General features: G+C 38.9%; 1 protein-coding gene across 1 annotated transcript; it reads left to right on the top strand.

Moving 5' to 3' along the window:
• Positions 1-393: 393 nt before the first annotated feature.
• On the top strand, positions 394-14256 carry COX8 (Cytochrome c oxidase subunit 8). The gene is made up of 2 exons (XM_083123242.1): positions 394-584; positions 13988-14256. The coding sequence occupies exons 1-2, from the start codon at positions 471-473 to the stop codon at positions 14081-14083; spliced, it is 210 nt and encodes a 69-aa protein (XP_082979368.1). The 5' UTR covers positions 394-470; the 3' UTR covers positions 14084-14256.
• The last annotated feature ends 247 nt before the right edge of the window (positions 14257-14503 follow it).

Here is a 14503-nt window from a genome sequence, read left to right as displayed (position 1 = left end):
ACAACGTTGTCGAGAAATCTATATATAGATAGCTGGTAAACAAGGGGTATACCTAGAGGTATCTATTTATAGATAGCTGGTAAACAAAAGGTTAAAAGATGTAGAAAATGTAGTATTTGTGTAGTATATGATATTTATGAATGAATGAGCGCCCCCCCCCCACACACACACATAATTTACCTTCATTTAATATTTTTTAAAAAATGGACTTGGTTTACAAAGCCCCCCTGATAACCCGTGAGCCCCCCCTCCCCTGGAGATCAATTCTAGCTACGGGCCTGCACTACCTTAAAAATCCAATGAGATTCCTCCCTCGGCCACAGTGATCCATTAAACATGTAAAACGCTGTATACACATGTGAGGCTCTTTAGGCAGATTTTTTTTTCTTTTCTTTCATTTCTTTTCTCCATTCGCCATATTTGATTCGCAGTTGCATAGAACCATAGAACGGTATTGAGGGTAAAGCAAAATGTTGCCAATCCAAGGATCTATTATCAGAGCTGCTCCAGCTGTTTGTCGCACTGTAATCCAGAAAAGAAATACTGCAGTTGCTGGTCTTCCCCGTAATAGAATTTCTTTTCCTGTAAGTGGTATTTTCTTCTTAGTTATTGAGCACGGTGCAGACGATCTCATGGGTTTTTTACATCTATATTTAGTAAATTTAATTTTCAAGCCCAAGTTTCTTTATTTATTTATACTACAGACTGAGTAATCAAACAGAAAACTAATGTTATCCGGCAACGCTGCGATTTGAACTCTTTTAACTAAAATGCCTCTATGCCGGAGGAACGTGAATTAGATTAAGTTGCGTGCTAAATTAGAAGTAGTCACATGATTTTTCAAGTTTGTATTTGTTTCTTTGAAAGTAGATCTCTTGGTACTACTTTACTATACCGGAGACACCTATCAACGCAATTTTTTACATTGCTAACGTAAATTTCTGCATTGCGGAACATTTCTTTAGGTGAAATAATGAATTTCTAACGAAAATAATGTCTATTTCTTACATTAACGAGTACTTACTGTTGTTCCTTATCTCCAACAAACCATCCACGGGTAGCCCCAAAAACCATTGACGTTAGCCCAAAAATTCACGATAGCCCCACGAACCATCACAGGGACGAGGTATGCCTACTAGGTTAGGTTAGGTTCCATTAGCACTCCTTTCGTTCAATTTAGCATATACGGCCAATACGAGAGCGTATTGTGCTCTCGTGCGGAAATACATTTTCGTAGAAAACCACATGCATTCGCATTAAAATAGATCAAAAATACATTCCCGAACATCAATAACTTTATAGAAAATGATTTGCGTAAGTACTTTCTCCTGTAAATTTGAAGAAATCCGTCTCCGGTATAGTAAAGTGTTACCGATGTCTTCATCAGAACCCCCAGTTCTTCATCAAATTTAATTAAGAATGCAAAAGACGAAATTAATACAAGGCTAATATTCAGCTGGACCCTGTGGCTGAGTGGTTAGCACAAATGAAGGTGGATAATTAGTAGAAGTTGGCTGTAATGTTCTATATCTTATATTTTTTTGTGATTTTGATATAATACCAGAGTAAGACCCAATTATTTACAATTTTTGGCTATATATTTTGTATTTGTACAATCTAGTATTGTATTGTATTGTAAAGTAAGTATTGACATTTCCTATATTACCATGTACTGTAATTTGTACACACCGGTAGTCCTTGGACGCAAATAAACTAAACTAAACTAAATCGCGCTGCAATGCCAGGTGTCCCAGGTTCGAATCCCGCTCGGACTTGGTTGTTTGTGAATGTCCATTCATCAGTTTCATCACTCATCCCCATCTTCGCAAATTAGCTAAGAGGCACTAAACGTGAAGTAAAATAAATAAATCAGTCGGTAAATGTCTGTTATATCGGAGACACATTTCTTCATTTTTACAGAAGAAACTATTTGGTCTAGGAATTAATTTGTGCGGTTGTTACGCACACATTGAAGCTGTAGTTCAAACACAAAATACATAAATACCTTAAGAAAAATATTGTCCATCGCGAGCCACCACTTTCGCCCATCTGTCAGGCAAGTTACAGATTCCGGGCGAATGAAGTCCTCATCCTTTGAAGCGATCCAGTCAGAGACCCATTTTTCGATATCTTCTGAAGAAGTGAACCGCTGTCCAATCAAATCGTTATTCATGCAATCGAACAAGTAGTAGTCCGAAGGAGCAACGTCTAGTGAATACGGCTGGTGGGGTAAAACTTCCCATCCGACATTTTCTAAATAGGTTTTGACCGGTTTTGCGACATGTGGGCGAGCGTTATCATGTTGAAAAATAAGTTTATCATGTCTGTTCTCCCATTCTGGTCGTTTCCTGGCCAGAGCTTGCTTCAAACGCATTGTCGTCGATAACGTTCTCCATTAATAGTTTCACCCGGTTGCAGCAGCTCATAGTACACCACACCTTTCATATCCCACCATATGCACAGTATAACCTTTGCACAGTGAATATCTAGTTTCGGTTGTGATGGACCTGGCTTCACCCAGGCCATTTTTTGGTTTCGGGTTCTCGTAATGGATCCACTTCTCATCGCCAGTAACAATGCGATGCAAAAACCCCTTTCTTTTCTGTCTTTGAAGCAGCAATTCGCAAATGGTTTTTCGTCTTTCAACGTCTCTTGTCTTTCAATTCATGTGGAACCCAATGTGACATCTTTTGAATCATTCCCATGGCTTTGAGGCGTTTGGAAACTGTTGTTTGATCAACGCCTAATGCTTCAAGTTCTTCCTGCGTTTGACACGAATCCTGCTCGAGCAATGCTCTCAATTCTTCATCTTCAAATTTTTTTGGCTGTCCAGGTCACTCTTGGTCTTCCAGGCCACATATCGTGGGGCTATCGTGAATGGTTTAGGGGCTACCCGTCAATTGTTTTAGGGGCTATCGTGAATGTTTTTTGGGGCTATCCGTCAATGGTTTGTGATGACATAATGAACACGAAAGTAGGTATTTTTCGGTGAAGAAGGTTGCAACACTGCATACCCACTCCAATTCGACAAAACACAAGCACGACGCGTGATGATCCACAGCTGTGCGCGTCATATTTTATGTTCCGCCACGGAAGAAAGGACCCAAAAGAATTACTCGTAATGTGAAAAATTGAAGTTATTTTCGTGTAAAAAGCATAATGGCACTTTCAACTATGTTCCGCAATACACAATTGGTAAGTACGAACCATTTGAAACTGAAAATATCCGATAGAAATGTGTCTGATATAACAGACATTTACCAATCAATGAATAATACAAGGCTAATATTCGTGATCGTGAAGTTTGTATGAAAGTGCATTTTGCCCTCTAAATGTTCATTTTAGAAGGAATAAATTGTCTTCTGCAGTGATGGCTACCCAGTAATGCTAAAACGTGTCTGTGAACTAGTGCCACATCCTAGATAGCCTACTTGATCATTTGTAACATTTGTGTGGGGAGGGGCCAGGGGAGTACTTTCAAATTGCAAATCTAATCTGCATTTTACTTTGTCTTAAACTAAGATATCATTTTTCTTTAAACTCATCTTGAAATTAGACATGGGGGTATTCCACGAAAAATGATCCTATGATCCTACTCCATGTAAATAACAAAATGAAGTAAAATTGAAATTGTTATTGTTTTTAAAGATGCTTGTGAATGCATATAAGGAGCGAATTTACAATACCGAACCCCTCACCGATTTTTGTAATATTTTGCATACTCACTAATTAAGGCGTCCTAATCACGAATTTGAAGTTAAAATTTGGGGGTCACGTGTAGAAATTGCAAAATATGTGAAATTGAGTGGTCCGTGATCGGAACAGAAACCTTGGATTTCTCCACAAAAACAATGGTTATTTCAATATTTTACATTTTAGAATGAAATTTTAACTGTTTGCCTAACCTAAGCTTACCGTGTCTGGTTTGTGGGGCACCGTAAAAAAATGTCAGTTTCGTAGCACTTGAGCGACAAATTTTAACTACACAATCGTGATCAGGTGTCCTAAATTATTGACTATGCGAAATATGAACGAATGCCCTGTATTATTAATATGATCCCAACTAAAAGTTATTTTAAAAAACTTACGAAAGAAAACTTTTTTCCTACCTTCAAAGTCGCCATCTTCCTCACGCCATGCTTGTATACGGAGAATGTTCGCGGTAATTAAAAAGCTTATTTTACAACTTCTACACGTCAATTAACAATTTCAACATGTTACCCCCACATGTTAACCTCAGATACTTCATTGGGACTATGTATTTCGTGAGTATAAGAACTAGAATAGAAATTACGGAAGGGTCCGGTATTGTAAATTCTTACCGCATATAATTTTACATTCACCAATAAAAGTTACTGGCATCTGCACGCTATATGCTTCACAGGCAAATGAAGCTAAAATTTTATTATTTTTGAAGCGTCCCACATGTAATGTACATTGGTTAATGTTTTTCATGAATTCACCCTCTGCCATCATACTCAAGATTTTTCATTTGTTAGCAGACACCACAAACTACTTCATAATTCTATGAAATTGGTTCAATATGAATATTTGAATTCAATCTCATGTCTAAAACCTTAAAATTGGAATGTCACCCCACTGTCAGCCTGATACAGACCATGGTGTTTATTCTAAATGTGTGCTAGATTGTAGTATCTTAGGTATTTATTTTAAAATAATTAGGTTTCACATAAACATTAACACATGGAAAATATACTGTTCTTGAAAATTACTTAAACGATAGTTAACACCTTTCCTTTGGATTCTGTTAGGCGCTGCATCCCAAAAGCCACCCCATTGGAAGCACTTTTGTCCCTGCAAATAAGTATTTCTTGAGGAAAACTGCACGGTTATAAAATTGAGGAATAGAGTTCAAGACCGGTGTGTAACTGGTCCAGGAGAGAAAATCAGCAAGTGTAAATGGGTTCTAGACTATAAAGAACCTTTTTATCTAAAGTATTTCAATTCAGTCCAGGAACTTTTTTCTGGATCAATTTAATTTCAGTCCAGGAACCTTTTTTTTTTTTTTTTCAGATCAATTTAAATACTGTGCAGGAACTTTTTTTTTTTCCCAGATCAATTTAAATAGGGTCCAAGTTCCATATTGAAATGAAACAATATGCAACTTGGACCGAATTTACATTTTGCTAGAAAAAAGTTTCTGGTCCTCTTAACGAAACCCAATAAAACCATTAGAATGTATTGGTTCCTGGATCTTTAAGAATCCCATCTTATGCTACTTCTGCTCATTTTCGGGCCATGTCCTCCCCAACTTTCTTTCTCCAGAATGGCCTGCCTTGGGCTCCTTTTCTCCAGTTTCTGATATGAAGGATGGAGTCTGCGTCATTCTGGATACTGTCCTCCCATCTAATCCTTGGTCTTCCTGCAGGTCTTCTTCCTCCCATATTTACTCCTAGCATCTTCTTTGGGATATGGTGCTCATCCATTCCAGCTACATGGCTAGCCCAGTTTAGTTTTTTATTATTCTTATGTATGTGGAGAGAGGTATTTCCTTATAAAGTTTGTAAATTTCATCATTATAGTAATTCTCCACACTCCTTGTGATTGAACAGGGCCAAAGACCCTTCGGAGTATTTTATGCTGAAATGAGTCAAGTTTGTTAGCAGCTTGTTCCGTAAGAGTCCATGCTTCACATCCATATACTACAATACTACGAATGAGTGTTTCGTGTAGCATTACTCGAGCTCTCCAATTGATATCTCTACATCTGATTAAAGGTAATATCGAGAAGAAGGCCTTGTTTGTGCTTGTATTTCTATTTCTTCATTTTTATCATTCATGTTTCTACCTAGGTGTGAGAAGTTGTTGGTTATTTCAATGTTAAAATTTTCTATTACAATGTTCTGTTCACAGTTTCTTCTTTTCCTTAAACCCCTCCATGCATGACTGCCTTGACATGGCGAGGGGCTTAGTAGGGAGGTTTTTCATTTTTCATCATTTCATTTCATTAGCCTCCCTGGAACTAAGGGTCCTACCAGAGGAGACAACCTCGATAAAAAAAACCATATCCCAAGGTGTTAGTCGCATGTGTCGATGGGACAGTGTTGGCTGCAGGGGTAGTTGCAGTCGCGAATATGGCATTGGGGATTTTGCTTTGGTCCTTGTGTAGCCTTCATTTTTGGGGGCAGGCCTTCCTCGGCATAGAGGGCATGTCGAGGTGACAATTTATGGAACCTCCATTAAACATCTACATGTATATGGGTACAAAATCACCTTCAAACGTAGGGAAACCTCCAAAATGTGCAGAGGCCCCAGACCCCACCTAATATATTGGAAAGGACAAGTAACGTCATGTCAGTGCCACGTTACAGTGTAATTAGCATTTTCGAAAAGACATAGTAAGGATGAATCTACCAACACGAAACAAAATGGAGCTGTCACCTTTCCTTATCAAAAAGAAAGTAGACTATGCCGCTGCAAGTGCATAAAAAAACACAGTGCAACGGAAGCCTCCTCATCCAGTCAAGTACAGATTGCCAGACTAACAACCTCCTTAAACTTAGAACATTGGGTGACTTTCCTGTTCAGGTTGAGCCTCACTGTCAACTGAATAGTTGTAAAGGTGTAATTCGCCACTGCAGAGGAAATTCTTGAAGAGCTATCGGATCAATATGTTGCCGCGGTGCAGCGAATAAAGACTTGAAAGTGTGGAGAACTTGTACCGACTGCTTCACTAATTCTCACCTTTCAAACGACCACTATCCCGGATAAGGTATGGGCTGGTTATTACCGACTTGATGTCCGGCCTACATCCCAAATCCGATGCGGTGCTTCAAATGTCAGCACTTTCGGCACACACAGCCTTCCTGCAAGGCCACTACTGCCATATGTGGCAAAAGCAGTGAGCCCGATCATGGGACAGAGCCATGCTCATCTGGTCCCACATGCATTAACTGCAAAGGCGAGCACCGCTTCCCGGAGTAGCTCGCACCGCTTCGAGGAAACCAGCAACCACTACTCGCTCGACAGAAAAGAAGTTCAAGCAGGTATATAGAAAATAATATTTTTTGAAGTCCACTAGCTCTCCAGTCAGGGCGGCATCCACCACCCTGAGACTTAAGTGCAGCTGAATGCTGCACTGTGGGTTCTAGCACCCCATTCCCCATCCCCACATTATTTTTTAATATCATCCATTACAGACATGATTTATATGTTGGATTTTCACTGTTTAGCATCTTTACACATGCCCAATATTAAGTTAAATATAAAGCAGTGTGCATAGAAAATTTCAGCTTTTGACTTGTCTGCCTTTTCCTAAATATTATCAATATTGTTAGTTGAATCAAATTTTTTATCTGATTTGAGTTCTTCATTGTTTGTGTTTGATTTGTGTCTTTGCTCATACTCAGAGCCTGAAACAAGTACTTGTAGTATCATTACTAGGGCTAAGATTATTATGACTTAAAAATTCCACAGATATGCCCTAACATCATAACACAGGCTTTTTACATAAGGTTAGGAAACAGATGAAAAAATTATGAAATTTGAAAATATGTAGAACTCTTTTACTGGAAATATCAGTATCATGTGCTGGAATATTTTACGTGTGTTTCTGCAAATTTCCAAGTGTAAATGAGATCCTGTTATCAGCCAACAATGCCTTGCAGTGGCTGCCGGCAGCAACTATGATGGGTAGTGCCAACGTGATTAAAAAAAAAAAAAAAAAAAAAAAAAAAAGCCACTAGCCAAGATGTTTATCCTCGTTTGGTAACGTGGAAAACAGTGTGTGTTTACGTAATAACACACTAATCTGATTCATCTTCACTCACTAACTTATCTTTATACACTACAGGTCACTTCTCTAAAAACACAACAATTACAAGAGGAAGGGGAAAACAAATCCTCTCACATTCTCCTCCCCCATGCACACTTATTCCAACTGGATGTCGAATATATCCTAGACATTTGTTGTAAAAAGAAATTGTCGAAATGCCAAAGAAAACTCGTATCACTTTTATATTTTAAAAAAAATCTGGATTGCCCTCTAGGCGCATCTATCTAAGCTCCGCGTCAGGTTAAGTTTGCAGCATGTTTTAGGTATTAATCCGCACGAGAACGGAGCTCACAATCATCTGTGCCAGTCTTACCTGAACTACCGAGCTCTTCGTATCACAGACAATGAGAGAATCGGCAGTATTGCCAACCCCTTAACATATCAAAACCCGTGCATGCATATCAAGCGGAATGCATTTTTGCTTTTTGTCTCCTGAACCATACAATTTTTTAAAGTACTTTCTGCGCATATATTATGTAATAAATGTGTCCCTACCAGTGGCGGTCCCTCCATGGAACAGAGGGAACAGGCTGTTCCCTCGTATTTGTCACCCTTTTCAACCACTTACAACTAGCTATATATTAACATAATAAGAACGTTTCTTTCTTGCGAAATCAACGCTTCCAAAAGTAACACTTGAGGAGAAGCTTTCACCCTGGCTGGACCTTTGTTTACATGTACCCTCGTCCACTCGCGTCGTTTCACCGTACTCGTCTACTGCTGACCCGAGTATTTACGAACACGTGCGAAGGTAAATGACCCAAGCGGAAGCTGAAACTCCAAGCTGTTCCCCCGATAGATATAGTGAATTCACTTTTCTTCGTGTTTTTCCTGAGTTGTGGAATTTAACCGCCTGCTAGTGATAGTTTTGATTGTGGTAAGTCAATAACATTCTAATCTCATTACAAAATTGTGTCTAACATTCCTAACGAACTAGAAAAATCTTCTACCGTGTAAGTGCCTGTTAAATCCTTCGAAATAAGCTGGCCATGGAACAGCTCGCATCCACCTGTTCCGCCAAATCTAACCCCGAAGTTCCAACGCGAGCAGCGGTAGGACAAGAAAGCAAGGGTCTCGAGTGTTGTGTGATAGATCAGCTGAAGGCGAAAGCTTTCAGTTCATTGAAGTTTTCAGAAAAGACAGCGGTCCTTTTATATGGCAAACCGACACCTGATCTATGTGAAGTAAAAACTAAAACGAAGTCATACACAAGACATTTTCAAACTAGCTATTATAGCTCTGTAAAATGGTTAACCGGGTGTTCGTCCAGCGGCAAATTATATTGTTGGCCTTGTTTGTTGTTCGTTAGTGAGAAGGGGGTCTGGAACGGTACGGGGTTTTGTGACATTAATAATTTCCACAAATCTAGCGGACGTCATGAAAAGGGTCAGAGCCATCTGCATGCCATTACTGCATTAAAAACATTTGGATTCGCAAGAATTGATACGCAACTCGATGAGCAATGTCGTCACGATGTAGCCATCCATAATGAAAATGTAAAAAAGAATAGGCAGGTGTTGGAACGTTTGATAAATGTCACTTGTTTTTTTTATCAAAACAGGAATTGGCATTCAGAGGTCACGATGAAAGCAATACTTCGCTTAATAAAGGGAATTACATCGAACTAATAAATTTGATTGCGGAATATGATGAAAGGCTTTCAAACCACTTGTCTACCGTAAAGACATTCACAGGAATGTCCAACAGAATTCAGAACGATATGATTAATTCTGTAGCGGAAGTTATGTTTAATGAAATAAAAAGGGAAATTACCCAAACTCCATTTGTTGCGATATTAATTGATGAAACTACGGACATTGCAAGCAAGTCTCAACTTTCAACAATGATGCGCTATGTGACGAACAATGGCAAGGTTGAAGAACGTTTCTTGGGCTTTACGGATGTGAGTGGAGATAGGTCTGCAGCGGCTTTAGCTGAACATGTGTTTGAATGTCTGCTCAAATACGGCATCGGTCCAAATAAACTGGTAGCCCAGACTTACGATGGAGCTGCAGTAATGTCTGGAGAATTAAGCGGCTTGCAATCGCGTGTGAGACAGAATTATCCAGATGCTCTCTTTGTACATTGTTTTGCGCACAGACTTAATCTGGTTCTTTCACAAGCCATAAACAATTCCAAGGACTGTAAGATATTTTTCAAAACAATAACTGGGTTCTCAGCATTTTTTTCAAAATCTTCGAAAAGATCGCATGCTTTGGATAGAGAGGTAAAAAAACGACTTCCCAAAGTTGCACCCACAAGATGGAATTTCAATTCTAGAATCGTTCAAACAGTTTTCGAGCATCAATTATCATTGGAAAATTTCTTTCAAAACATTATTGACAATCCTGATGAATGGGACACTGAAACATATCTTACGTCTCGGGGGTTTCTGGCTTCACTTCAAGATTTCGATTTCTTATTTCTCTTAGAAATTTTCAATGAACTCTTCTCTATCACATACACTCTCTTTGAGATTCTGCAAAAGAAAGCAATGGATATCAATTACTGCTTGTACAAAATATCTGAATTTAAAGTTATTATTAATGGAAAGAGGGCAGATTTCGACATGTTTTGGGAGAAGATACGAGATAGTCATGAACTACCACCAAAAAGAAGGAGAACAAGCGATCTTGATGTGAAAACAAGTTATGTAAGGCTATATAACGAAATAGTAGATAACATTGCACATCAAATCTCTGAAAGATTTCGAGAATTAGGAAAACTTCAGTTTCTAGAACTTGTTGACCCAAGCAAATGGAGCGAACATAAAAAATGTTTTCCTGAAAGTGCATTCCATTCTTTAAAGGAGACATATGGCCAGCATTTTGATTTTTTCCGCTTGCGTAGTGAACTTATTGCATCCTACAATATAGAAGACTTCAGTGGGAAAAGTGTGTCGGAAGCAACTACTTTCTTGAAAACTGAGCTGAGTGAAGATGGTTTTCCAGAACTTTTCAAATTGTATTGCCTCATTTTGACTATTCCCGCGTCTAGTGCTTGTGTTGAACGGTCCTTTTCCACTTTAAAAAGAGTGAAAACTTACGCTAGGAATACCCAAAGCGAAGAAAGACAATCAAATTTGTCCTTTATTTCGATAGAGAAAGACTTAATGAATCATCTCAAAAACTCACATGGCTTCTACGATGTAGTTATCGACAAGTTCTTAACAAAAGAAAGAAGAATGGACTTGATGTACAAATAAAAAGATGACACAGGTATGTTCGACAAAACATTTATTTCTCTGATTAATAAGTTTTACATTATTATTTTTTGCTTCTTGTTCATCAACGAAGTATTTTGTTTTGAATGTTTTCTTTACATTTTCATATTTACTTTATTATTATAATGGCCATATGTAAAATAAATGTGTCTAATATGTGTCACTTCTGGTAAAAAGGTAAAGTGCTCCCCTGTGCTTAGCACCATGCCATGAAGGCGTATAGGGGATGTGGGGGTAACGCCCAACACTTTCTTGATCCGGCCATGAGTGGGTGTGATGTGATCAGCATCACGCCCCTGACCGCCTTTACCCCCCAGGGTTTCCCCCAGGTACCCATGTTATTCGACGCTGGGTGGGCGCCGGGGCCGCTTCCAACATTATAAAAGTTCCCGGATTTGAACTGGCCGGGGATCGAACCCGGGATGCGTTACCGACTGAGCCACCGCGGCCTCTGACAATATGTAATATATGCATCATATAGTATTCGTTATTTGATTTATTTACAATAATTGTTGAATTTTACGGGTTATGCAGCTTTATATTAACGGACACACATACCTATACATATATGGGGGGTGAGGGTGCAAGTGAGGTGACCTGTTCCCCTGCCTGATCTAGCACCGCACGCCACTGGTCCCTACTTAATATAAATCGCGAAATATCTTCGAAACATGAGGGCATGTGTATGTGTCGAGCACATGCAAGAAAAAAGCAAAAGTAAAAGTAAACAACAGGCCCCTCTTGAATTTAATGAGTTATTGTTTCTCGTTTAGAAAGAAATAAATTTATGAAAATCTTGGTTGCTTCGTTCGCAGCACATACGTTACTATAAGATACATGCCAAATGTTGGTCTGTCCATTTCTTTGTGATAATCACCCTTCCCTTTCATTGCACGGAACAGTAAACATGCATCTTCAACAAAGCCTTCATTGCCGCAAGTGCGTGAAACAATAAGCCTCCCCCTCCCCCGTCGTCGGATGCTTCAGCTCAGGTGGTGGTTTTGCACGCTCCCACGGTTGAATCAATGTATGACACTTGTTGACGCATGCCTCGTCCAAATAATTAACATGTTTTTTTTTCAGGGCGATATCTTTTAATTTCGTGGAGATTCTTTTTTCGTCAAACAACAAACAATCGTTTTCTACTCCTAAACTCAACCGCAAATCATGAACATCCGAGACAGTTCGAGTGCTCATTGACTTCAAATCACCTCATGCCCTGTTTTATTTTGGTCTTGTTGCCGTAAGGAGGAATATATATTTAAAACAACTTGTTTAACTTTGAAGAGCTTTTTCTTTCGGATGATGCTCAAAATAACAGTCGGACAAAGCCGGACACTGAAGAGGAGATCTCGATTCAGCCATTCTCGCCGCTGCACAGCACGAATAGCAATGAATCACGATAAAAATTGGGATAAATAGTGGCATGTGCAACACTGATATTACTGTTTCCACGAGCTTTGCAGCGTATTCAGTCTCACTCGATTCGCTCTTGCGCTTTTGTGTTCCTTCAGCGCTACCGATTGCCTATTTGGCGAATCTGCGGATTCAAGTTCGTCTGCACAGTAATTGCAACCGATTAAGTCCATAGCTGCTAATGGATGTATCATTTTGTTTGTATATTACACATTAAATAACTGTTTTGTTACAAGTGTGCAGTTGTATCGGAATGGAACCAGTCTCAGCGGAACTATATTCTGTGCGCACGTTTGGATCTACATATGTGAAAACCTGCTGCAAACTTAACCTGACCCGAGGCTTATATTCAAAATGTTCATTTAACTTTGGAAAAATACTAGGTTTGTTTCTCCAAAAGTAGACAGAAAAGTAGATAGTACCTTTCTCACGAATTACTTGCCACGGGTCTTATAAATCCATCATATTTAGCGACTTATCTCTGAAGGTGGCAACTGTGTCAAACACTGTGCAAGTTCCATTGCCGTGTCAGGCGAAATCTGGCACAGCTGGTGTCTTATTGGCTAACCCCACCCCCTGCCACTTTGTTCCCGGCTCATGGTGGAAGTGTTCCTTGCTGAGACTTCAACCCTCTGCACATCTGTCAACTTGGTTAGGCCGGCTCTTGGGCGGCGTGGACCACTGCCTCGCGAAGGTACGAAACAGCTGACGATGCAGTGAGGAGTTTGGGCGATCGTCATGTCAGCTTGACAGTGTCAGTAAACTATCAATGTATTAACTTAACAATACTTGGGCAAGGTATGCGTTTCTTCTGAGGGTAGTGCCATGATTCGGTGGCTCTCTCCCTTGAGCCACTGCTGATGCCTTGTACTTAGAAAAGCTTCTTCACACACACACAAGAAGAACAGACTTTCTCGTTGACATAGTGGTAATGCTGTTACCTTGTAATTAGGGTTCCTAGGTTCGATCCCTGGTGGAGGCACAAAGTGATGAGTGGTTCAGCTCCCTCTTTAACCTGTTAAGTCCCAACTGTGCATAAAACAGACTTAAATTTTTACACTAGAAGAGGTAATTTAATTCACTTTGGAAATAGCTAAGTGTAAAGGAGAGCTCTTTTTTCCTTGCAAAATTCAAAATAAGGTGAATATAACTGAGGGAAAGTTTAAAATGTAATCTTTATCAAGTAGAAGTGGCCAAATACGCATGCGTGCGTGCACATACACACTCTCACACATGTACCCACTCCCTGACAAAGTACGTTAATTAAATTAGTTTTTCATAAATTCCTATATATTTCGAGAACATGTCATATGCCAAACAGAAGTGATGTGCAAATCCTAGTATTAATAATTACAGTATGACCATAAATGATACCATAAATATATTTTATACCATTTTATAGGTAACCACACCAAGAACCTATATTTAGTTTTTCATTTTTGACCAAAAAATAACTTTATAATTGCAACTAACAAAAATATTTCAAAATATAAGCATGTAAATGCATAATAAGCTTGGAAAATTTCTTACTGTGATTGTCTTTTGTCTTGTAGGAGAAACTAGCACATGGAGCAGTTATAGCTGCTGGAATGCTTTCTATTCCTGTGTACGTCCTGACACATTTGCAGCAGTACAAATCCCGAGATTAAAATGGTGTTGTGTTAAGTAGTAGATATGATTACTAATTGTATAGAATTTCACATGTGATGAGATCATCTGTTGTAATGGAAGGAATGAGCACTCTTCAAATAGTGGTGTAACAACAAAATATTGTGTACATATTTTTTTTCCGCTTGAAGTTAATAAATATGTAAAATGTAAAGCTTCCATATGTTTCATTTTCCATTTGCAATGTCATTAGCAGTGTGTATGGTACAGTGAACACTTGCTAAACATACCTTTAATAAATAGCAAATATTGAAACTTAGTGGTGTAAATTTCCATTGTATTTCTGTTTTTGACAATTATGCCTTGCATAGTGTACTGAAGTAGATTTTTGCAGATTGATGCAGAATTGAAAAACTTAAAACCTGATTATTTTCATCACCATTTACAATATAATTTATTTA

Source organism: Lepisma saccharinum, chromosome 5 (genome assembly GCF_977018435.1).
Source record: "Lepisma saccharinum chromosome 5, izLepSacc3.1, whole genome shotgun sequence".
NCBI lineage: Eukaryota > Metazoa > Arthropoda > Insecta > Zygentoma > Lepismatidae > Lepisma > Lepisma saccharinum.
The sequence above is the reverse complement of the archived record's forward strand: the minus strand, read 5'-3'. Positions and strand labels throughout refer to the sequence as shown.

Excerpts from the sequence above, each read along its gene's own strand:
- COX8 (XM_083123242.1), top strand. The coding sequence starts at position 471 with ATGTTGCCAATCCAAGGATCTATTATCAGAGCTGCTCCAGCTGTTTGT. Across the intron at positions 585-13,987 it reads GTAATAGAATTTCTTTTCCT|GAGAAACTAGCACATGGAGC; the intron begins GTAAGTGGTATT and ends TTTGTCTTGTAG.